The sequence below is a fragment of the Lepus europaeus genome, chromosome 13 (assembly GCF_033115175.1).
Source record: "Lepus europaeus isolate LE1 chromosome 13, mLepTim1.pri, whole genome shotgun sequence".
NCBI lineage: Eukaryota > Metazoa > Chordata > Mammalia > Lagomorpha > Leporidae > Lepus > Lepus europaeus.
The window spans coordinates 25,082,143-25,107,463 of record NC_084839.1 but is presented as its reverse complement, the minus strand read 5'-3'; the positions used below and the strand labels follow the sequence as shown (position 1 = coordinate 25,107,463).

At 50.6% G+C, this 25,321-nt stretch overlaps 1 protein-coding gene across 2 annotated transcripts in view; it reads right to left on the bottom strand.

The window, feature by feature from the left end:
* BABAM2 (BRISC and BRCA1 A complex member 2) overlaps nt 1–25,321 on the bottom strand; it is a 531,071-nt gene that overhangs the window by 7,094 nt on the left and 498,656 nt on the right. For both annotated transcript variants that reach the window (XM_062209180.1, XM_062209178.1), the window contains one exon: nt 23,949–24,102. In XM_062209180.1, the coding sequence (XP_062065164.1) occupies nt 23,949–24,102 (154 nt within the window). The remainder of the gene's footprint in view (nt 1–23,948; nt 24,103–25,321) is intronic.

Below are 25,321 nucleotides of genomic sequence, written 5' to 3'. Positions count from 1 at the left end.
ACTGTTCACACCCATCCATCTGGGTACCCGCAGCTTCCAGCACAGCTCGCGCCCGACCCCCAGCTGTATTTCTCAATAGAGATGGACTTTAGGATGGCAGGGTTTTGTAACAGAGGGAAGCCCAGAGGTGATGCAGTCCAGTCATTACCGAGAAGGGGAATCCGCAGGCTGGAGAAGCTACCCTGTCCTGATCCCTGACTTCGTGGTAGCACAGGCCCCTGCAAGCCCCTCAGGGCAGAAGTGGAGCCGGTTCATCTTCACTGCCCCCAGCGCTCAGTCCCTCAGGGCCCAGAGCAGGTGAAGGCCAGTCCGGAGCACAGATAAGTGGACGGCGCCTGAAGGGAGAGAGTGAGTCAGCCTCCCCAACTCTGCCCCACAGGCTGATGCCGTCTCCATCCTAACCTACCTGATGAGAGGCTAGGATGGCAGTGCGACCCCACGACCGCTGAGAAAGGCTGGGAAGCCGCAGTGCACCTGGCCAGGCAGGGGCCGGGGCCGGGGCTGGGGCTGATGTGGTCTCCATCCTAACCTACCTGATGAGAGGCTAGGATGGCAGTACGACCCCATGACCACTGAGAAAGGCTGGGAAGCCGCAGTGCACCTGGCCAGGCCGGGGCCGGGGCCGGGGCCTGGCAGAGGATGTGGGGGCTAAGGCACTGCCACTGCTCTCTGCATCTGCCTGCTGTGTCCAGACGGCAGCTCCTTTGCTTGCTCTGCCCAGGGCTGTATGAGCAGGGGCTCAGCAGAGGCCATGGTGTGACAAGGGCCAGGGCCAGGTGGACGCCCACAAAGGGGGCGGGGATCGCACCGCAGTTCTAGCCACCTGCTGGCCGCCTGTCTGACAGCGGTGAATCACCAAGGTCACAGATCGCTGTCTACTTCTTAGCCAGAAAAAGGGGAAAACCCACAAAGGCTGGTCCTCATAGGGGAAGTGCTGAGGGTGCCAGCACGGCAGACAGTGTGGAGTGTGGGTCCTGGCCAGTGTGGGGTCAGCCCCCAGTCGTGCTCCGGCTGGGACTGGGCCTCGAGGCTCCCGCTCAGCATGGCCAGGTTCAGCCTCCACTGGAAAGGACAGAGAGAACTCTCAGGAGGGCAGCTCTCTGGGAATGGAACACTCCCCATCGAGCCTCTCCGCTTGCCTGTGGCAGGTCTGGCTTCCCTGCCTAGGCCTCAGCGCCCGGGGCCACAGCCCACGTCTCTCCCGGCTGCCTGGGTGCTGCCTGCCGGCTGCTGGGCATGTCTTTGAGTCACCCCAGCACTCTGGGTCTTTGCCCTCCTGGCTGATCTCTCTGGAAGATCTGGAGGAGCAGCAAGATGGCCATGGCTGCTCCTCTTTACACCCTCGCTGTTTTGCCACACAGCTGACATACTGTCCCCAGACGCAGAAGAAGTGACCATTCAACAGCCTAGGATGCCCGGGTGCAGCCTCTCTGCTGTGGGGCGACAGCCTTCTAGGGACGGGGGTCTTTGGTGAAGGGGCGATTCTCCCAACAGGGCTCTGCTGGGGTGAGGTGTGTGGGGTTCCACACAGACCAGTGTGGGGCAGAGGCCTTCTGGGGCTCCCCGATCATGACAGGTGCACCAGAGAGGTTGGGGCAGAAGGGCAGAAGAAGGAGCCTCATCTACTCTGCGAGTCCACAGGGCTTGCTCCACTCTGCACCAGCCCAGGGTGCTGCCCGTACTGTCAACAGCACGTGGCCCCGGGTGCCACTCACAGAGAGGGGAGGGAGGGAAGAGCACCCACAGCACCCACAGCACCCACACATGACATAAAGCAGGCTTGTTCAAACAGTAGGCCGCAACCCATTAGTGGGTTGTGAAATGCATTTGGTGCACCCTGGCCGGCATGAACATACAGAGGAATAAAACCAGAGTGTATCCATGGCACGAGGGCACGTCTCACTTTGTGACTTTGTGGTTCCCGTTGTGTACCACACTGGCATACTGAGTTAGGATGTAAGATAGACACGGGGGGTGGGCTGTGCGGGAAAGCCAAGAAGCTGTAAGCGTCAGGTCAGGGAGGTGCCCACTGCACGCTACACACCCTGTGACTTGTGCGCAGCCACCTGACTGTACATGTGCTCCTCCTCACAGGCCTGCTACTGTGTGTGTGGGTGGGTGGGGGGTCTCTCTACTTTTTTGCCAATGAGCAAATGACGACTCAGAGTTGCAATGTAACTTCCCTACGATCACGCGGCTACCAGGTGGCACAGCTCCTCACGGATCCCGAGCCGCCTGACTCCACAGGGCACGTGTTTTCCATGCCACTGTGACTTCCAGTGGAAAGAGTGTTAGCAACTGAGCCGGGAGCACTGGGCCCACCACGGGCTGCGCCGCAGGTAATGAATCACTCTTCCGCTTCCTCATCCACGCGAGGCGTGTGAGAGATGATTTCTAAACTCTCTGGACTCGGTGGTCTCCCCCCTCCGCCCCCGAACAGCACTCTAGCTGCATCTGAGTCTCCTCCACTTACAATTTCACTGCAATTGCCAACAGCCAGGAACGACCTGCGAGAACAACTCACTGCCTACGTTTGCCCTGACAGAACCTCCTTCACGGCCCTCTCTCCTGCAGCTTTGTGCGTGCAGAGGGATTCGCTAGCTCCATCAGCTCTCACAGAGGGACCTACAGTGGGTGGCTTTGCAGGGGGATTGTGAGTGAGATAACCAGGGACAAGAGTGTTGAACTTGACCTCCCTCCTGCTTGCTAGTGCACCCTGATGAAGAGTGAGGGCTACTCCGAGGGCCTGGGAGATGAAAAACAAAGGACAAGAAGTCCACAGGCAGTCCATCCAGGCGAGCTGGGAGGTAACATCAAAGTTCTCTAAATTATGAGTCCCAGGGTTCCTTCAACACAGACATGGTCTGGCATCTTACCCTCACAAAGGCTGCTGAGAACTAACACTCTGGAGGCACTGGTACCCTGACATGACCGGCCCGGAGACGCCCCAGAGGCTGCCTCTGTGAAGCGGAGGCATGGCTGCTGAGGCCACTGTGGGCCTGACGTACCATTATCTATGATGATGGTGATGGTTATTATTACTGCTTTGGTGTCAATCCAACCTCTTTAGTCTGGGACTCCAGTGGAAGCAGTAATTTAATAAATGACCTGTCCTTGTGCTTTGCTACAGGGGTTCCCTCGAGAGCCTAACGAGCCTCATCAGAGGCACTGCACAGGTCTGAGGGTTCTATCTCCCCATCTCCAGATCTGACTCAGGACCCCTCGAAGGACAGCTGGTCCCCATCCTGGTCCTCTTCCTCCCACCCTCCAGACCCACCCAGAAGCACCACACACTCACGGACAGCTCCCGTGCTGGCAGGGGGCTGGCTCCTGCAGGGCTACAGGAGAGCTGCCGAGCAGAGCCCTGACCCTCAGGAGACGTAGACACAGGGACTGCATGCAAACCCTGGAAGGGAGCTGGGTGCTCTGGGCTCACGGTCAAGGGCCCAGCCCGTCCTGAGCTGCTCCTTCTTATGGCTCTTGAGCAAACTTTCTTCTTAGAGCTGTGCCACAGCATTATCTACATTATCCTGCAGGCCAGACGTCTAGCACCTTTAATGACAATAATAATAATTTGCATTTATACAAGGCCTTTCATCCGGGGATCTTAAAGTGTACCACAAACAGTAATTAACTCCCCTTTGCAGGTCTTTGAGCCAGCTCAGTCGGAGCCCCTTGGCTTTGCAGGTAAAGGTACTTTCCTGGACCGTGCAACACATGGGGGCCTTCCCACTCACCCAAAGCCTACACCCCTCAAGGCCTGGCCTCAGCTCAGGCCCTCATGGTGTCTACTGCTGCCACCCCAGGGCCCCACTCTTGGTCCCGTCTGAAGCTCTAGGGCGTGAACTGCAGTGCCCCTTGCTGCTCATCAACAGCAGCTCACAGGTGGAAGGGATCTCAGGACCGGGTCCGAGCCACTTCTGAGGGCGGTCCTCCTGACCGCCGAGCGGGAGTGGATGAGCACTTACAGGCTCGGCCAACAGCGACCGTGTTCTTCCTTCTCCTGAGCTGAAATCCGTCCCCTGAAGCTCCCCCCATGGTCCTTCTTCTACCCTCTGGAGCAAAGCAACCCTACAGAAGCTGGGGGGTGCTGGCTGGTGTCGCTAGTCTACTTCTGTGGCCACCCTTGGGTGCAGCTTGGTGGCTCATCCAGCACCATGGCTCAGCGAGGCCTCATGAAAGGAGTGGTGGGGGAAGCCAGGGACACTGTAGGCTCTGGGCCCCAAGGCCAGGCAGCCCTCTTGAGTGCTGGGTGTGGCCGGCTCTGACACTGTCTCTGTCCAGCTCTAACTGCAGCACTGTAGATGAGCCAGTCCCCTGCCCGGATGGCAGCAACTCTGCAGACTTCGGAGTTCATCTGCTCGCGGCTGCATCTCAGCCACACAGAAGTACCTGCGTTTTCTGTTGAATGACCGACTTACCGAGTCAGTGTTCTTTCTGAGAATCTATTCTTAAGTCAATTACAGGGACTGGTGTTTGGAAACCAAGCCAAGCAGTGGTAACTTTACATTTTTTGTTTATATTCTTTCTTTCTTCTTCTGTTTTTTTTTTTTTCTCCCTTATTTTATCAGAATAAATATTTGGTGCTAAACCTGAGACAATGCTACATCCACGCTGAGTGGGAACCGACACAAGGACATGGAACGCGAGGTCATCTCCCTCCCGAGAAGTCACAGGCAAGGGAGGCATCAAGACTGGGAGGGGGGGCAGAGAGCCAAATGAAATCGTTTGCTGAGTTCATTTTCAAAACCTAGATCTTGTGGGAAAACCAACTCCCTTGAGTGATTTCTGGGTCTTTGCTGATTTGCTCTGTGCTTCAAAAGACACCTGTCCTGCCTCCGTCCAGAGCTCCTTGTTTGAGTGAGATTTTTCTCGTTCGTGGTGAACATGATTCCACGCATGCGTGAAAGCAGGTGTTTCCTACAACCTGCGCCCACATGAACACAAGGTGTGGTGGTGACGCAGCCTCACGGTGCTTGATTTCACGCGATTGCTACTTCCTGGCCTGGAAGCAGGGGTGATCACTTGAATTGGCTTTGGCCACGCTCATTGATTTGAGAGAGTCTCAGCAGAAGACGACGACGGAAGCGCCTCGTGCCGTTCCTGCGCAAAGGCCCGCAGTCCTGCTCTGCCACGCTCAGCAGGGAGAACGTGCGTCTTGGAGTCAGAGAGAATGAATGCACCCTGCATCCATCATGCACTGCCCGTGGGCCTGGAAGAAGCCCGAGTTCCCATCTTCCCAGGCCACAGAGGGGAAGTGCTGCGTCCACAGGACCCAGCCGTTCCTTAGCACAACGCGCAGCCCATTTTCAGGGCTCAAGACAGTGAGGAACTGCATTCCTCCTTGTTCTCAAGACTTTTTTTTTATGATTTATGTATTTGAAAGGCAGAGGCAGAGAGAGAGAGAGAGAGAGAGAGAGAGAGAGCGCGAGCGAGCGAGTGGGATCTTCCATCTGCTAGTTCACTCCTTAAATGGCCACAAAAGCCAGGGCTGGGCCAGGCTGAAACCAGATGCCTTAAACTCCCACGTGGGTGCAGGGGCCCAAGGACTTGGGCCATCCTCCTCACTGCTTTCCCAGGCCATAGCAGGGAGCTGGATCAGAAGGGGAACAGCCGGACACAAACTGGCACCCACATGGGATGCTGGTGTTGCAGGCCGTGGTTTAACCTGCTGCACCACAATACTGCCCCTCCTCCCCCCAGCCCAGTACTTTTTAGAACTGAGAAATGTAACAGGAAGTAGCCATCAGGTCTATGGCTACTGTGAGCTTTTGGCTGCTCTTTCTTCCTACTCTGGCCTCTAAACAGCTGGGAGCCACTGATGGATGCAGAATGAAAAAGGTGGGAAGGATCTTTCAAAGTCTGTCCACAAGGCTTGCACCAACATTCTCTCCGGTGTGAATGGAGGGTGAGGTCAGATCTGGTCGCCATGCAGCAGCACCAGGGGAATGCATCAGAGCCTTCTCTAAAACCACGTGGACAATGACCTGCACAGGACGGTGTCCCGGCAGGTTCTCGCCACTGTGCACACTGTGCAGCCAGTAACCCAGTGCCCTGGGAGTGAGGTCAGTCCCCTGGACCACCAACCTGTCTACTCTGGGCCTCTAGGCACACTTCTATGTGCTGCTAGTATGTTGCCTCTGAGGGAAAACTGTGTGCGAAATCATGTGGACTCCTTAAGTGGAGCTCATTTTAGGTCAGAAGTTGGGAAGGAAGAGCCAGGGCTTAGGTTCTCCAAAACCAGCCCCTGAGCTAGCCCAGGGTCTACAGCGGCTCTGACAAGAGGAGCAGCCTCTGCCCTCAGGGGCAAGGCACAGGCACCATCCTCAGGTCTGAGCCTCACTGCCATCCTGGCACTGCAGGGGGCCAGGGCCAGCCCAGGCTGCTGTGATCTCAAAGATCAAGGCCAAGTAGAGTTAACCTCTTGCTGGCCAGCAAGGTCCCTAAGAGCAGCCCAGGTATGAGGAGGGGCCACTGCACTGGGGAGGGCAGCTTGTGTCCTGCACAAAGGCATCAGACCAAGGGAACAGGTACCAAGAGAAAAGTAGGGGCTGAAATGCAGGCTTGCAGAGCTGTGAGCCCAGGGATCTACGCCCAGAGAAGGCGCAGCTTTTTCTTTACTCCAAACTGTCGTCAAACACTGCGCCAACCCAAAGGGGGCACCTTTTTCAGCTTGCACAAAGAGGATCCTGCGATTTTGTTTCGGGATCTGCATTCGGCATCTGGTGCCAAACAGGGGAACAGACAACGTCACTGGGATGCAAACTCTAAAACTCACAACCTTGTTTGGCTTGGCTTTGGGGAAGATGGAGAAAAAGTTAGTTCCTTTCTAGTTTACATTTTTGAAGGCATCCTCAGAACTCATGCCTGCGTCCTTACCACAGGCCCTTACAGTTGTCTTTCCTACTCCATTGCTCAGCCTTGGAAACTAGGGCAAACACAGACTGATGTGGGTACGGTGGCGTTTAGGAAGCCAGACAGATTCCTGAGGACAGCACTGGGTTCCTTTTCCGGACGTGTCTATCATGTGGACAAACAGTACTTGAATAAGCATTCTCAAGCTTATGGGTCCACAGGGGTGGCCCACTTTGCACCAGGCCACTGAATACAGTCAGCCCTACACAGGTGGGAACCTCTTTTCCAAAACTAGTAGACACCCTGGGTGCCTGAGCCCTCAGACCCATAAACAAACACAGGCACACAGCAAAATAAACTCTGTGAAGCTGCCGGGCTGCCACCCTCTGCAATCTCGAAGCACATTTTGTACTGCTGGTACCACAGGGGAGAAGGAGGCCCCTTACTGCTTCTTCAGGGGCTCTGGCTGGAGAGGACCTGCTACAGTACAGAGGCACAGAATACTGGATTTGAACCCCCAGAGATCATTAGTCCAGCCTTGCAGGCCTTGCAGGCCAGAGTCTCCGCCCCAAGTGTCAACTCTGCACTTACAGACGTAACAGTCATAGACAATATGAAAATGAATGGGTATGGCTGTGTGCTAATAAAACTTTATTTATAAAAACAGGCAGCTGGCTAACTTTGGCCTCCAGCTGTCGTTTGCCAAGCCCTTACCCAGTCCCACCTCTTGGCGTGCAGAGGACGAGCGGTGAAATGACTCCTTCACTGTCACAGGGCCATCTGGTTGTCCGCTCAACACCGGGGCCTGACTGGCGCCGCTTGGGGACAGGAACAGAGGTCCAGCTGCAGGTGTGAGAGCCACCAATGCAGAGGCAAACACGGCCACTTGGGTAACTGGAGATTTTGACTAAGACATTTCACCAGGGAGCCAGGGGAAAACCTCAGGTGAAAAACTCCTCTCCAGCTTGCAGTGTAATGGGACTGGGAGGGACAACCGCCACGACAAGCTTGGCTCGTGGAGACGTCACCGCGGGTTCCAGCCTCGCGAGTGTTTGTTGTTCACGTGCATTGATCAGCTAGCCTCAGCACAATCTTCAAGTGTCTGGCAAAGGGCTGGGAAAAGAGGGAAACAGGAACTGGAAAGCCACTGGCACTTGTCTGTGAACAATGTGAGAAGAAAACAGCAAGTTCACTTTTTCCAGTTGGCAGCTGGTGTGGCCTGGAACAGGACACACGTGGTCAGAGAGCACGAACCCCCTCGCCCAGGGAGGAGAACAGGTTGTTTTGGCTGCCAAGCGTTTTCAAAACAAGTTTTCTTGGTCTCATGACAGGTTGTGGCAAGAACAAGAAAATAAAAAGAGTGGAAGATCCCACGATCACTGCTCTGGGCTTCCACATGGGCTGGCTCTGCCTGCACGGTCAGGCTTGCTCTCAGAGTGTACACAGAAAGCCGGTCTTACGGTTAATACCACCTTGCCAGTGACACCACTTAACAAAGCGATTCCCCTAAGAACTAGCTGGCAGCCGGATAACCATTCGAGCCTGGGAGGAACAGGTCAAAGTCACTCTTAAGCCCAAGGGTGCTATTCTCGAAACTACGCCCTGCTTTGTTGGAATTTTCACCTCATGTTCTGTGGGCAAGTGATCTCCCTGAAACCAAGGTTACAAGCTACCTGCCCCTCTCAACTGCACAACACCTGGTCAGGGTGGGGCACAGGGAGCGGGAGGGAGGCACTGACCGGGCGGACCAGGATCACTGGTCGGAGGAAGCGCCGTTAGCTCCCTGGTGGCGGTGGGCTCACTCTCTGGGGCTTCACAAACTCCCTGCAGGAGAGGCGGAGTCGGTGCACAGAGCTGAGCATGGCAGTGCCAAAGGACACAGAGACAAGCTGAGGTCTGGGGACCACCTGCCACATAATCCAAAGACAATATTCAGAAACCAACCCACGAGTATGCCAGGAATCCTCAAGACCCCGGAACGATGACTGAAGGACCAGGGTAGCAGACAGAAGACCTGGATCAGCGCAGACTCCAAGGCCACAGGGCTGTGTCTCATTTACATGGTGAGGCGGCCACACTGTCCTTCCTGCTCAAGACTCGTGATCCTCAGATTACCGGGGGCCTGTGCTTAGCCCGTAACCCTCATGCCTGGATCCACGCCTTCCTCCACGAGGGATGAAGAGGGTTCCCACTGTGGGAAGAGGACCCTCCCCACCGAGGCCTGCTGCTACTCCATGAGATAAGCTACCAGGCCACAGGGGCTGTCTTCGTTCTGTCAGCTGTGTGCAGGATGCTCTGAAGACAGAAAATTCTCTATGGGACCTTTAGGTGGGAGGAAGTAGAGGCTGATGCGTGTTCGGGCCTCGGAACAGAGAGGAGGGGAAGTGTGAGGTTGGTGCAAAGCCTTCTTCCTGCTTCACCCCAGTCCCACCCATCAGCACTTAAGGTCCCTACCCAAGAAGTGATTAAAGGCACTGTCCAAAGCCTGCTGGGCAGAGCCTGCATCACGTGAGAGAGAAGACGGGGGAGCGCCCCTCTCCAAACACGTGCACATTGTGCCGGCTGATTCCTGGGCTACCCCTCAATACAAGATGCCCAGTTAAACTCTAATTTGAAGTAGACAGAAAATAACTTTTTAGTATAAATAGGTTCAAAATACCACATGGGATGTATACCTAATAAATCATTTGGCCTTTATATAAATTCAACTAGACTCCCTGCATTTGTAATTGCCAACGCCAGCCATCCTAACTCCAGGATCTCTGCGGCTGGTGGCAAAGAGGGACGAAAGGGCTGCAGACAAACCTTCCTGTATGGTGCTCCTCGCGTGGCCCCAGGTCTCAGTTCTCACCGCCTTTATTGCTACTTCCACAGCCCATGTGGATCCACCCCAAAGCAGGCCACCGGCCCCACGTGCACTCTGTGAAGGAAACTCTCACTGCTCGCAAAACAAGAGACGGCGCGTCCCCACCTGGCAGTCAGCCACCAGGGCCACAGCAGCGCTGTGTGGGCATTCTACAGTCCTGGGCACATTCAGCACTCGCGAGCCCCTGTGAGGAAGGACCATTAGCCTCTCAGACAGATGAGAACACCAAAGCCCAGAGAAGTCAAAGGAAACAAAAGCCACCCCCAGGAAGGACCTGAGACCTGGGCGGCCCGACTCCACGGTGCACTCCCTCCCCTGGAGCACTCTGCTGCCGGCCTCATTCCTGCCTGCTCCCACCCCTGCCCACTGTGCCCTCGTCAATGCTCTCTGGCCCACCCAGGGCCCCTAGGCTGCCCTTCCTCTGGGGCTCTGGACACAGGGGTGTCCTCCTCCATCTCTGCATGTGGCACCCCACCCCGCCTCCACGGTCGGCCTCCCAGATCTCAGGACCCCGACCTCACATGCAGCCCCCTGAAACAGAGCTCTCTACGTGGAATCTGTACCCCTCCTCTGGGCTCGCAGAAAGCAGGCACTGGGCCTTACACATCACCGACATGTTGCCCCTCATACCTAAGCATGCCTAGTTTGAGTTAAAAAAAAACAAAAAACGCTAGTGAACTGGGCAAAATCTAATGAAAACGTTTGCCATGACAGATCCACCCTGGGACTGGCCACACCTGAGTGTCGGCCCAGCCAGAGGGCCCTGACACCCTACAGTCTTAAAAAGACAGCTGGGCTCAGTGCCTGGTGAACTGCGAGAACTCGGGCCACCAGAGCGAGGAGAGGAAGTACAGCACAGGAGCAGATGCCAGCCGAAAAGCCTGGGAACCAAGGCTTAGTCTCAGTCCCTGCACTAAGTTGCCTCTGTGAACTTGGTCAAGTCACTTCACATTGTAGGGCCTCAACTACACAATCGGTAAAATGGGCACAATAGTGGCATCACTCTCATAGGGTTCTTAGGAGAAGTGCAGGAGTTAAAATATACAAAGCAATATATAGAGCTCTGCTGGTACACTTTAAGTACTCAATACCTTCTCATTACTGGTAGTATTATGACCTAGAAGATGGGCAGGAGGGACTGGCTGGCCACTGGCATTCACTTAAGAGAAAAACCATGCAGTATTATCCTTCCAAGTTCATTAACACACATTTTACTTTCCTGGACAACTGCAACAATGACATTTTAAGGATTAGCCGACCCCCTAAATGATTACGGAAAACCTTGGTTTGTTAAGTACTGATTTTTAGTCTGGTTTTTGGAAGAACCACACAGCTTCTTCCTGCGCTGCAGTTCAGACCCATGTTCAGTCTACTGAGTAGTTAATGCTGTGGACAACCCTCCCATCGGAAGGGAATCTCAACCAAGACTGGGCCACTCTAGAAACTGGTCAGCAGGCTTTGTAGATGGGGCTTTTCAAAACACGTAAGGGAGAATTTTAGCACACGGAAAGGAGCCGCTGTGTGTGCGTGCGTGTGCATATGTGTGCGTGTGTGTGTTTTGCAAACCCAGAGCTTTGCACACACATAGCTCACATAGGTAGTGAGCTGCTGTATGTTCGCTGGGTGGACTCTGCAACAGACCACCGCAGCTGCACACAGAGGGCGTCAAGGCTTACGAGACGCTTGTTAGGGGAGCCTGGGAAGCCACCATCACGCCCTGCTTCTTACAGTCACAGCTGCTCTAACTGTCCCTGATGCCCACAGCACACCTAACTGGCAGCTCCGCCCTGCCCAACACGGCACATGAGGTGACAAACCACTGCCTTTTTTTTTTTTCCAGCTCAGAAGCGACGTTAGATTAAGAACTACCCCAGATCACCCCATCTTCACTTCTGCTTTCTTGGTTTCCATTTTCCATGAAGCATGACTAAGAGCCAGAGGTTCGATCTGGGAATACAGGAGTCACTGGGATTTCCTGGTCTCGCCTCAGCTGTGCGGCACCATCTTTTCCTTTGGCCTGCTCCACGACAATGCCCTTTTCCTCTTTAACCCACGGGCCCTCGTGATGAGCCTCACCACAGGAACGTTTTGCCTTCTTTTAAAGGTACTTTGGTGTCAGGTCTGTAGAATCTCTGAGGATCTATTTCTGCTCAAGAACACCTGGGTTTTCCCCATCGGCTTGGCCGTCTTCAGCCTCCTGGGTGAGCCATAGGAAGAAGGCCCTGGCACTCTGGCTAGGCAAGTGGGTGCAGGCCTTTAGGCAGGCTGCCTACAGCCCTTGCGTCCACTGTGCTGCTCCTGTGAGCAGGGGAACAGGAAAGAGGCCGAGTAAACACAGGAGGTCAGAGGTGATATGGGCTGGGCCCAGGGTTCTAACCTTGAACAAGTTCTTCCAGGAAACGAAGATGCTGAATTGAACGTCAACTCCATGCCAATCACAGTTCTAGGAGTTTTACACCAATTGTTTCATTTAATTTCTGCCACACTGGTTAATGCCTGCCACGCCTGGACCTTTGGAGCACTTCTGAAGTTTGTTCCCTATCCCATGTCCTGAGACTGCCCTACTGTGGACTTTACCTTCTTTGGATGCATTTCTGCTTGGCTACTGAACTCAGCTGTGCAGCTGGCTGTGAATTCTGCTGGCCACTAGAATCCGCGTAACTGCCCCCACACCTGGCTCCCCATGTTCACTCACCTCTGGAAGCCCTGCACTTTAATAAGGAGTGAATCTGGTTCGTGTTCACAGGTGGTTCTTACGCTGAAGGATCTGACAACAGACGAGACAGGATCTCATTTCTGCAGAAGCTAGGCCTCGGCTTGTCATTATGATCTGCACAGAATGGACAACCCTGATTGTTCTTTGATGCTCCACCCCCCCCCTTTTTTTTCTAGAATTCATGCCTTAATGAGAAGTGATAGAAACTAGCAGCTTGGCTCTCCTGCCTTGGCTGGACTCCACATCACATATGACAGCCCCGAGCAGCCCTGGCAGCACCTGTCAGAAGCCAACATGGACAACTGAACAGTCGAGCCTAATTCCCAAGAAGCTGTTTGAACTTGACATCTGAAAATGTACCGCAACTAGAATTACTGCACTGGGTGTGTGTTCAGGGTATGTGTGCACGTCCCACAACCGAAGTGTTCTATAAATATCAGATACGGGCTGTACAAAAAAGCATCACGTACAGGGTGTACTTAATTCCATTCAGTAATGTTTTCAGTTTGTATCTGACCTCTGGCAACAGAGATGGAAGTTTTTCAACACCAATGAAAAACTATGCTGAATTGCGTTAAATATAATTTTCATTTAAAGTCGCAGAAATACATCAGAGCTTAGCAGTCACCAGGTAGGTACCAGTGGTCTTCAAAAAGTTCATGGAAATATGCATTGTGAAAAGCTACATGTGTATTTCAAATGTTTTTGTACCAAAATAAACTTATCGCTTAATTCCACCTTTCCAAGGGTTTTCTGGAGGACCCCTGTACTTTCAGACAAGAGTACTGAAGCTCAGAAAGCACACCATCACACAGGAAATTGATAATGGTGTCCAGATGAGACCCACGTCTCCCAACTACCAGGCCAGTGCTCTCTGCATCTTTTCCACTTCCTGTATGTTTCTTCTCCCACCAGTTCAAAGGCAACTCTGCTTCCATGCAGAGGCGCAGCTTCCTACTTTGGTATATTATAGAAATCCCAAACGTGCTCCTCTGCCCATTCCTTTCTGAGCCTATAAGGCATCTGTATATTTTTCTAAAGAAGACAATCTATGACAAGCAGAAAAGCCGCTCTGCTGGCTGATCCCGGACAGGTTCCCAATGGCAGCGGTCGGTCGGCGGTGGGAAGCGGGGTGGGGTCACACCCAGAACCGGAGCCTGAGCACTCTGCAGACCGCCTAGGGGCACAGCTACGCTGCTTTCCCTGACAAAGAGGTGCTGACCTTCCAGCACAGACTCTCCTGGCACGCCACATTCAGCGCAGCTTCTGGCTTGTGTGGCTGAGGGGAGGAGGTAAGCCCCGGCCATTTCCACCGAAGAGAGCCGGATGAACAGGGGATGTGGTCCCTAGAACAGCCCTCGGAGGAACCCAAGGGGAGGGCCGTGGGGAGGGTGCCCTGCTCCCTAGTCCAGCAGGCCGAAGGAGGCAAGGCGGCGCCCTGCTGAGCGCTGGGCGAGCAGTAAGCACTGGCCAGCTTCTGCCTGGTGCAACACGCATCAGGACACGCCTTCTCTCTGACCTGGGCGACTTGGAGAGGAAGCCACGTGACAGGCACTTCTGGATTCAGCCCCCTCCCAGCTGCTCTCCTCCAAAAGGAAAACAAGCCAGAGACCTTGAAAGCACTTTTCAAAATGATGTGCTTCGAGAGCTCAGGCACCCAGCACTGTTCCATGGCCTGGACTGGGCCTCCCGCTCCCGTCACACCTTCTAGCTCTCTGAGCCCACCAGGATGCGCCCAGCCGGGGCAGGTGAGCTCGCTCATGCAGGGCCCACGCGACAGGCAGGGGTGGCCTCGGGGACCTCCGCCTTCGGTCTCTCTGGCTCCCAGCACTGCTTCGTTTACTGTCCCCTCAGGGTGATCTGATCGCCCAAGCTCTGCTGCTGTCCTGGGCCTGGAAAATTCCCCCTTCTCTCCCGAGGGGAGTTCAGCTGAGAGGAGGCTGGGATTTTTTAAAAGGAACTATTCCTAAGAAACGCAGGGCAAAACAAGAAAAAAAGAACACCCGTGAATCATCGCGGCAGTCGGGCTGGCAGGTTCTGGCGCCGAGGCCCCTGGGGCGGAGCCTCTGCCCGCCTGCACTGTGCCTTCTTCCTGGCCATCACTCTTCCTGCCCAGGGCTGCAGCCGCTCCCCGCTGCAGAGGGAGTGTGGGCAGTGAGCAGTTACAGCTGGCCGTGGCTCTTGCTTCCTGCTCACCCCCTCACCCTTGGGTGCCAGAGGGGAGGTCCAGGAATATGGACATGAAGGGGAGGTAAAGGCTGGGCGTGACTAGTGGGGCCACGAGAGTGTTAGGGACAAGAGAGTGTTGCAAAGCCCACACCTCGCTTTTCCTGGATTCTAAGCAGTGTCTGGAAGAGAAGGGGTGAGGACAAGGAGAAGCACAGTGTGACCATGTCTGAAGCTGGTCCAGCCTGGGACCAAGCACAGGCACTGTAGGGTGAGGCCTGGCACAGAAACAAAGCATCCTGAGAGCTGCCTTAGGGGCTCCCAAGAGGCAGGGAAGACACGAGTGATGAATTCCTGGGGAAGCACACAAACAGGCACACAGTAAACCAGTCACGATTCATGGGCACTCCTGCCCCAGCCTATCCTGCTCCCCTCCCCCACCCCAATTCTCAGGCCATGCCCTGAGGCACCCTGCTAAGACCAGGGTGTGTCCCATGGGGTCCCAGAGGGGCTTCGCCATGTCAGGGTGGAGACAGGGAGCAAGTGTGCGCAGACATCCATGCACCCCCTACACGTACCCCGCTGTATCAGGGGAGGAAATCTGTTTTCATCTGTTTTATGTGAAGGGCGAATGCACAAGCTTGGGTTGAAGCAACTGGCAGCGAGGAAGAAGTTCAGAGAAAAGAGTGTCTTGGGAATCACTGGGATAGTAACAATGAAAAAGAACTGAATCAGTCCAAAATGTACAATGAGGGGCCAGCGCTGTGGTGCAGCAGGTTAACGCCCTGGCCTGCAGCGCCAGCATGCCATATGAGCGCTGGTTCTAGTCCTGGCTGCTCCACTTCCAATCCAGCTCTGCTGTGGCCTGGGAAAGCAGCAGAAGATGGCCCAGGTCCTTGGGCCCCTGCACCCACGTGGGAGACCTGGAGGGAGCTCCTGGCTCCTGGCTTCATAACGGCGCAGCTCTGGCCGTTGTGGCCATCTGGGGAGTGAACCATCAGCTGGAAGACCTCTTTCTCTCTCTGCCTCTCCTCTCTCTGTGTAATTCTGACTTTCAAATAAATAAATAAATAAATCTTTTAAAAAATGTACAATTAAAATATTCTTGAAAAATAAAGTTATTCTGCAAAGACAACTAGATGACAAACAATAAAAGTGTGTTTGGGGCCAGGGCTGTGGTGTAGTGTGCTAAGGCTATGCCTGTGGCACCGGCACCCCATATGGGCACCAGTTCAAGTTCCAGCTGCTTCTCTTCCAGTCCAGCACTCTGCTATGGGCTGGGAAAGCAGCAGAAGATGGCCCAAGTGATTAGGCCCCTGCACCTGTGTGGGAGACCCAGAAGAAGCTCCTGGCTCCTGGCTTCGGATCAGTGTAACTCCAGCCATTGTGGCCATCTGGGGAGTGAACCAGCGGATAGAAGACCTTTCTCTATGTCTCTCCCTTTCTCTGTAACTCTACATCTCAAATAAATAAGATCTTAAAAAAAAAAGTGTGTTTGGCGACAAGCAGCATATGGGACATTATGGACCACTTGGGAAGGGTATGGACAGCTTCTCGCATAAGAAAATAACATCTTTTTCTGACCTTGAGGTGAGAAGAGAAATAAAAAAATTGTTATAGGAGGTCCACGATGAATTATTCCCATGTGTTGACTGAGAAGCTATTTTTTAAAAATATCCTTTAGTTATGCCTTTTATATTACGGATTTAATGTGTGACATGCCATTGCAGTAGGTGGTTTGGGGATTAAATTCTATCCTAAGGGGCTTGCGCTGTGGTGTAGAGGGTAAAGCTGCTGCCTGCAGTGCCAGCATCCCATATGGGTGCTGGATTGAGTCCTGGCTGCTCCACTTCTGATCCAGCTCTCTGCTATGGCCTGGGAAAGCAGAAGATGCACCCATGTGGGAGACCCGGAAGAAGCTCCTGGCTCCTGGCTTCAGATCGGCACAGCTCCATCCATTGTGGCCATCTGGGGAGTGAACCCATGGATGGAAGACCTCTCTCTCTCTGCCTCTCTGTAACTCTGCCTTCTTCTTCTTTTTTTTTTTTTTTTTTTTGACAGGCTGAGTTAAGACAGTGAGAGAGAGAGAGAGAGAGAGAAAGGTCTTCCTTCTGTTGGTTCACCCCCCTAAATGGCCACTATGGCCGGTGTGCTGCACCGATCCGAAGCCAGGAGCCAGGTGCTTCTCCTGGTCTCCCATGTGAGTGCAGGGACCAAGCACTTGGGCCATCCTCCACTGCCCTCCCGGGCCACAGTGGAGAGCTGGCCTGGAAGAGGAGCAATCGGGACAGAATCTGGTGCCCCAACCGGGACTAGAACCTGGCATGCTGGCGCTGCAGGCGGAGGATTAGCCTAGTGAGCTGCAGTGCCGGCTTGTAACTTTTTCAAATACATAAATAAACCTTTTTTAAAAATTCTTAAGATCTTATGCACGGCTCTAGGATCAACTTGATGCTTCATACAATGAAATTCATTGAAAAACCACTCCAGCTATTCACTGATTTCTTAGACTAGAAAGGATTCTACAACACCATGCATTGTTTTTCTATATTGGGTCTAAAGCCATACACAAGACGACAAGGTAACTAGTCTGCTTTTGTTTTTCTTTTTAATGTGCTGGTTGATTTTACAGATTAAACAACTAAAGGATGGACTTTTTCTACTTTTCTGACTGGTTATATTGGCATCAAGAAGACATTAGCATAGGGGATGGCAGCTCATGGATGGGACAGCCTAGAGCTTTAGATTCTCTGGCCAGGCCACTGTGGTCAAGAGACTGTTTCCTGAGTTATGTGTGAAGGTATCAAGGTTGACTCCACTGTCTTTGAAGTTAAAATCTCCTTTTTCTCTCCAGGGACAGTGATGCTGCCAGCTGACAGTTACTAAATGCTCATCACAGGCCAGACCTGTGCTGGACACTTCATCTCTACCACCTCACGAGTTCCACAATGACCCCCAAGATTCTCTACCCTCCGTAGAGCCCAGAGGACTGTGAGTAAGAGGGGCTTCATTCTGCTAATTACGTCTGACTAATGGCAGAGCTGACTGTGAGAATGGATAATAACAGACCCAATCCTATGGACCCTTTAAATCTGGCTCTAGGTCAGACAGTGACGTCAGAGGCTAGGACCAGGAGAAGCAGTGTGAGCGCTGACTTGAAGATGGAGGGGACCACGCGGCAGGAAATGCAGGCAGCCTCTAGCTGGGGACCAGCAGGGAACTAGGGGCCTCAGTCCCCCAGGAACGAACTGTCAGCAACCTGAAGGAGCTTGGAAGAGGCATCCGAGCCTTAGGTGGGATCATGGACCTAGCAAACACCTTGATTTTAGTTGTTTGGGACCCTGAACAGAGAATGTTGAACGGAACTCCTAGCCCACAGAAGCTGTGAGATAATGACTCACGGTGTTTCAAGATGGTAAGTTTATGGTAGCTTGTTGATCAGCAACACAGGAACATCACACACTCAATGAGATTCTCACAATAACCCACTAACCTAGGGTTTGCCATTCTATAGACAAGGAGATAAAGACGCAGGGAGATTGGGAATTCGCACACTATCATAGCTCGGAGTGGCACAGACAGGTTCAAAGGTAGCCATTCTGACTGTAGGGTCAGGACTCTCAGCGGCCACCTGCATTTCTTCTCTGTATGTACGTTACGCAAGTGCCAGGCCTCCGAGGAAGGAGGCCAAACCAACCTCAGAGTGGGGAACTGCATCTGTGTGCCCGGCTGTGGATGTGCAGAAAGATCCGAGGACCTGTACTGAACCCCCGCTCCACTACAGACTAGCTGTGTGCCTTTCGGGGAGCTGGTGATCACCCGGAGCCTGAGGCTTCTGTTTTCACTTTTTGTTTTTCTTAAATCTGCATGAAGGACAGTAAGAGTTTCTGTAGCGCATCGCTCTCAGAGCTATGGTGATGAGCCCAGGAATATGTGTGAGGGCGCATTGTAAAAAGTGTAGACCCCCGGGCAAGCAGAAGTGCCTAGATGCCAGAGGTTGAGTTTCTCGATGACCGCAAACCTCAATCTCTTCTGCATACAGGTTGGACACATCTTTCTTTCTTTCTTTCTTTCTTTCTTTTTTTTTTTTTAATTTTTGACAGGCAGAGTGGATAGTGAGAGAGAGAGACAGAGAGAAAGGTCTTCCTTTTGCCGTTGGTTCACCCTCCAATGGCCGCCGCGGTAGGCGCGCTGCGGCCGGCGCACCGCGCTGATCCGATGGCAGGAGCCAGGTGCTTCTCCTGGTCTCCCATGGGGTGCAGGGCCCAAGCACTTGGGCCATCCTCCACTGCACTCCCTGGCCACAGCAGAGAGCTGGCCTGGAAGAGGGGCAACCGGGACAGAATCCGGCGCCCCGACCGAGACTAGAACCCGGTGTGCTGGCACCGCAAGGCGGAGGATCAGCCTAGTGAGCCACTGCGCCGGCTGGACACATCTTTCTGATGCTTGATTTGAGGAAGACATTTAAAAATGACTGATGCTTTTGGAGAGGAAATGCTTTGCTTATTATATTTATTTTGAAATCAGAGAATAAGATGTAATGCAACTTTTCTTTCTTTACTCAGATTCTTTAAAAATCAGTTCATTGTTAAGAGCCAAAATAGGGTACAGCACTGTGGCATAGCAGGTCAGGCCACTGTCTGTGGTGCTGGCATCTCGTATGGGTGCTGGTTTGAGTCCAAGCTGCTTCACTCCCAATCCAGCTCCCTGCCAATGTGCCAGGGAAGGCTGCAGAAGATGGCCCAAGTGTCTGGCTCCCTGCACCCAAGTGGGAGACCAGGAAGAAGCTTCTGGCAGTTGTTGTAGTGATTTGGGAACTGAACTAGTAGATGGAAAATCTCTCTCTGTCTCTCTCTCCTTCCCCTCACTCTCTCTAACTCTGCCTTTCATATAAATAAATCTTTAAAAAAAAAAGCCAAAGTTACAACAATGTATTATGGAATTCACAAAAAATGTAGATGTATGACATGAGTATAGTAGTAGACAGGTTAAGCAAAGTACAAAGAGAATTATACTGCTGCAGGGTTTTAATACAAGTATTATAAGTAAATCATTACAACATTAATTCATGGTAGCTTGTGATAAGTCAAGAGTATAATTTTTGTGCATAAATACCTAAAAATGACACAAAAACCTATGGATAAAAGGCTAATAGAAGAATAGGATGGCACACTATAAAAAAAAAAAAACAAAAACCTTAAATCAATCAAAAGAACACATGAAGGGAAGAAAAATGAATAAAGAATAGGAGAACTTAAATAGCAGGGCCTGGGTTTGTGGCACAGCACATTAAGCCAATGCCTGAAATGCCAGCAGCCCAAATGGTGCCTGTTCGTGTTCCAGCTGCCCTACTTCCCATCTAGCTCCCTGCCAATGTGCCACACGGGAGACCTGGATGGAGTTCCAGGCTTTTGGCTTCTGCTTAGCTCAGCCTTGGCTGCTGCATTAATTTGGAGAGTGAACTACTGGGTGGAAGATCTTTCTCTCTCTCTCATCTCTCCTTCTTGCTCTATAACTATGCCTTTTATATAAATGAATTTAAAAAAATTAAAAAAGCAAGATGATAAGATTTAAACCCAATGATCTCACTAATTCTATTAAATGTAAATGATCCAAATACTCCAATTAGAAGACAAAGATTATCAGACTAGATTTTTTAAAAACCTCACAAAGTCTACAAAGGTTTCCTTGAATTATAAAGACACAGAAAGGATGAAATAAAAAGAGATGAAAAAAGATACACCACGCAAATTTAGGTGCAGAACAAAATTGGTGCGACTATGAATGTTTTAGTATCAAACAAAGTAGACTTCAAGTTAAGGAATATTAATTACCAGAGATAAAGAGAGCCATTTCATAATGACAGAAGGGTCACTTTATCAAGAAGATACAATTTTAAGTATGTATGTGTTTTATCAAAAGGTTATACAGATGGCTCCTTGACCCATGAGTTATGTTCTAACCAACTCATCATAAATTAAAAGTCAAGAATACATTTACCATAACTAAGCTATGGACAGCACTGCTTAGGACACGGCCCCTCACGGACATCAGCTGCTTATCCTGTGGTCGTGGGGCTGACTTAGCTGGGGCTCGCTGCTGCCGCCCAGCATGACGAGAGAGTTGTGACTAGCACTAGCCCAAGAAAAGATCAAAATTCAAAACCTCAAGTAGGTTTCTACTAAGTGTGTTATCACTTTGAGATCACCATAAAGCTGAATAGTTGTTAATTGAACCACTGTAAGTTGGGGATTACCTGTACTTAAAATCTGTCCAGCTCCATTGTAAATTAAACTGCAGTAAAAAAAAATAATATATATGGATATGTGGAAGCTCTTGCATTCAAAGAAATCATGATTTGGTTAGGTAAATGAGACACAGACAAAGATATGCAAAACTGAAAAGTAATACAAAAGAAATTCCAAAGCTGTATGGATCACAGTCAAACGAGAATGGGAAGAAGGGGGAACGAGCTGCCTGTGAGCTACAGTGGATGGGAAAACCCATATGGAAGAGGGCTGATGGGGAAGTAGATTTATGGGGACAGACAGAGGGTGGGAGGAAAGTGGTGGTGAAAGTACCGAGGGACAAGGCAGAAGCTGAACCCCAAGTCCGTCCACAGGTCACTCACTGATGGACCCTTCATAGCAAGTCCCTCCAATCCCGTTCTGCCGAATGAAGTGCAGAGATGTTAAACCCCCTGCCCAAGGCTATAGAACTTACGGGACTAGACTCTGTCACAGGAACTGGGGCCATGCACAACCCCAAAGGCTGAGCTGTTCCAGTAAAGGGTATTTCACATGTGAGACAGCATTTGCTGGATAGCCCTGAGCAAGCAGCTCTGTGGGTAGAAAAGCCCCAGTCAGTACCAAAAAAGTATCTTTTCTGAGTTCACATGCTTAGAATTTTGCTCTACAGGAGAGGATAAACAGCTGATTCCACTCAAAGGGCTCTACTGCTATTCATAAACCATGAGGGTGTTTATGTCATGGGCAGAGCTCCCCAAGTGAATTATAGCCTTTTACGCACTGTGTATGGTATTTTCAAAGGACAAAGAAACAGGGTGTGGAAGGAACGCTACATTGACCTACCTCTCTTTCCATCCTTCCTTTTCAACCTTCTCCGCTGGTCTGAAACCTCCACTGCAGGACAGTCCCTTGGTTCTGTTTACCTATTACCTGGCCTTCTGACACAGTCCAGAGCAGTTACTCAGTTCAGTTTAAGAGTGGAGCCCTTAAACTAGCATGAGCTGTCGGCCTTCTCTTTTATTATAATTAAATGGATCCATCTTAGCTACAGTTGAAAGCAGATTCTTTTAATGTTACTTCAGATGTTTTCTTTAGGCTGGTGTTAACATAAAGCAAATGTCTCTTGAGACTCTGAACCAATCTGTTATGATAAACAGGCTTCACTTACGATTTTCCTATACTGAAATCACAGGCTGTAGTCTGCAACTCCTTAAAGACTCAACTCCTAATGCAAAAATGTCTACTTAAGAAACACACACACACACACACACACCAAGATAGCTTTACCATGGAAACCCCAAAGCCATGTCTGGTTCAGACTCCAGAGCACATACCACAAATAACGGCCTATCTTCTAAGGGTAGATCCTATGTATACACAGGGAAAGCCCAGAAAATTACACAACTGCAATACTTCAAATATAAAACGTACTTTGATTCCTTTCTTCAATTGTATTTCAAGATAGGTAAGTCTTAATCACTAGATATATTTGCGTATATTTGGCTTTTTTTTTTCCCCTTAAATAGAATTTCAGACTTGGATAAAAAGGGAAAATATAAGGCAGGTGGGCAGAGTGAATCAGAAAATGACGACTCTGGAGTCCACGTTAAGTCTGGTGGGGTCTGGATTTCCACGGAACATCCCTCTGGCATTAGTTAAAAGAGTTCCAAGTCTGCTCTAAGAGAAGTCTTGTGTTACAGAAGTGCTGGAGATGCCAGGAGGCCCCCAGGGAAGGAAAGGGACCTTGGGGAGATGGAGGCAAGAGCTAGAAATCCTACTAATCAAGAATATTCTAGGTGTGGAAGGCCAGTTTTTGTTAGTTGGGACTTTAAACTGTCAGAAGGTTGCTATGATAAAGGCTTTATCTCCCCTGCTAAGTTACAAATTCCAAGAAGCCGTGGACAATTTCCAGTTTGTTTCTCATTATACCCCCCAGCATGGAGCACGATGCCTGGACATGGTAGATGCTTAATACACACTGGATGGATGGAGGGGTGGATGAAGAGGACGCTTAATAGACAAGTCTTCATTTGTGCAATTCTTTGGATCTGATCATCCTTCAGCTGGGATCACAGGTGTGAGCTTATGGTTGTTCAGGTGATAAAAGTAATAACCACATGCCACTCCATGATTTATTTTTGGAAACTATGATTTTGATCCCCTGCTGCTTCAATCTAGGAGGCCATGGTGCATGGAGCCTGATGATCCAGATACTAAAGTCTTACCTATGGAAAACACTCAGTTTATTTCTGTATTTAGCTATTCCATATGACTGCAGTGAGCCTTATACTCTGAGAGGTTTATGGGCAAGAGCTGTATCTGTAAACTCCAAACTCCAGCTAACTTCAACCTCCATCATATCACTACTTCCATGGTGATTTTAATAATTCTATGCAATTTGTATAGCAATGTATTCAGTTCAGGAACATGCAGGTCCTACTCTGGCATTGGCTATGGTTCACACTACAGAGATGCAATGAGATGCACAGTTTAAAGAGATTAAGTTCTCTGTGAAGAGATAACTACCAAATCCAATTATTGCCTAATAAGCAAGAAGTCCCATTTGTTTTCACCAACACCTGACATTTTCCAATTAAAAACAAATGAAAGGAGCTGGCTATGTTTTCATCATTGACACCATTTACCCATGAATTTAATTCCTATTTAATACTTCTTCTTTAATCTAAATAGAGAGGGAAGATTTTTGGCAAATCCCACAATCCATTTTTAAAAAGCAGTCGTGGCCAATTTTAAAGATCAGCAGTAATAGTAGGAAAACGGAAACACTTGCAGATGTAGGTCAGCTTCTTCCTGGTGAGGTCAGATAAGGGGATTGGCAAACTTCTTCTATAAAGGGCCAAGCAGGAAACATTTCTGGCTTTGCCAGCCAAACGGTCTTTGTTGCAGCCACTTTCTCGGTCACTGTAGCATGAAAGCAGCTATAGATGATAAGAAGTGGGCACTGCTGTGCTTCAATAAAACTTTACTGCAAAAACTGGCATGGGGCAGGATTTAGCCAGTGAGCAGTGGCTTGCCAGTCTCTGGAGTAAATATTAAAATGTTCCTACCTGTAGGAGATCATGACAGGTTCACTTACTTTGCTCTTTTGGCCATTTCATTTCCATCCCATCTAGGGCTGTATGGATAATTTTTTTGGGCTTGGGAGTAAAGCTGTCCACTGTTGGTGAAATGATAGACGGACTGAAACGTGAGCGTTGGCTGGTCTCGCGGGAAAAACAGGGGCAGGTCAACTGCAAAGACAGAAAAAAAGAGAGTCAGAGCTTAAGCACATCTTACGGCACTGTTTTTGCTAAATCAGAATGTTGAGTACAAGATTCTGTTTGAACCACAAATACTGGTTGAGGTCTAGACAAAAGGTATGGAAAAAAGGATCAAGAAATACAAGGTGACTTCCCTGCCCTTGTCAGTAAGTTGATATTCTAGAGAGGCAAATCACACGTGTGAGCAAGTGTAACCGACACGAGGCAGGTGTGCAGGTGCTGGGAGAACGCCACGATGCTCAGGACAGAAGTGGAACTGGCACCCCTGCCATCTGAACTTCTCCGGCACTTACTTTGTCCACTATTCCATAGCAGGGTATCATGTTTAAAGAGTCTGTGATACCAGGAAGTCCAAAGGGTGGGACGGTACCTTCCTCCACTATAATCTGACAGGGGAAGTGGGCTGGAGGCAGTTTTTCAAGAGTGGATTTGGAAAAGGGCAGGTGAGAGCACGTGAGAACTGTTCCACTTTACACAACGTGGCAACTGGATCACCAGAAAAGAAAGTTATCACTCTGCTTCCAATCAAGCTGTGAATTTGGATACTCAGCAGTTTCCATTTTTTCCCATCTGCGTTACCACGTGTATTTATATCTCCTAAATCAGTGGGAGCTCCTTAATGGGAGGCAACAACGACAAATCTGAGCACCAAATACGTCTCCTGTCACAGTGGAGGCCGATTCTAACCTTTGCTGTTAACATGTAGTACGTGTTTTACCTTTTCATTTTGGGGTTCCTTTAAATTCAATTCTTAAAAATAAAATGGCTTGCTATTTTTTAGTTGAGGTAAACCACATTAAAAAAAAACTGATTGTTTCAACAGCACATTCTTAAAGGGGTATGATGTGCATTCATGTGAATGTTATACACTTGCAGGACAAAGAACAAGTATATTATCAAAAGTAGTAAGCAAAGTGTATAGAGGATTTGCTAGCTTCAGAGAGTACTTTAGCTAATTTGTTACTTAAGATTCTGTGAAAGAGACATGATTTTTGCTATCTGTATTTAATAGATGAGCAAACTTGAGCCATAAAGAGGTTTATTAACTTGCTCATGTAATAGCTAGGCAGATCCAAACCTCAAATCTAGTCCCATGATTCCAATCCTAGGCACCTACCATGCTACATTCCTCCTCCTGGCACCAAAGCACAGGGGTGAGACATGCTACAGCTCACCTACTGTGTCACAA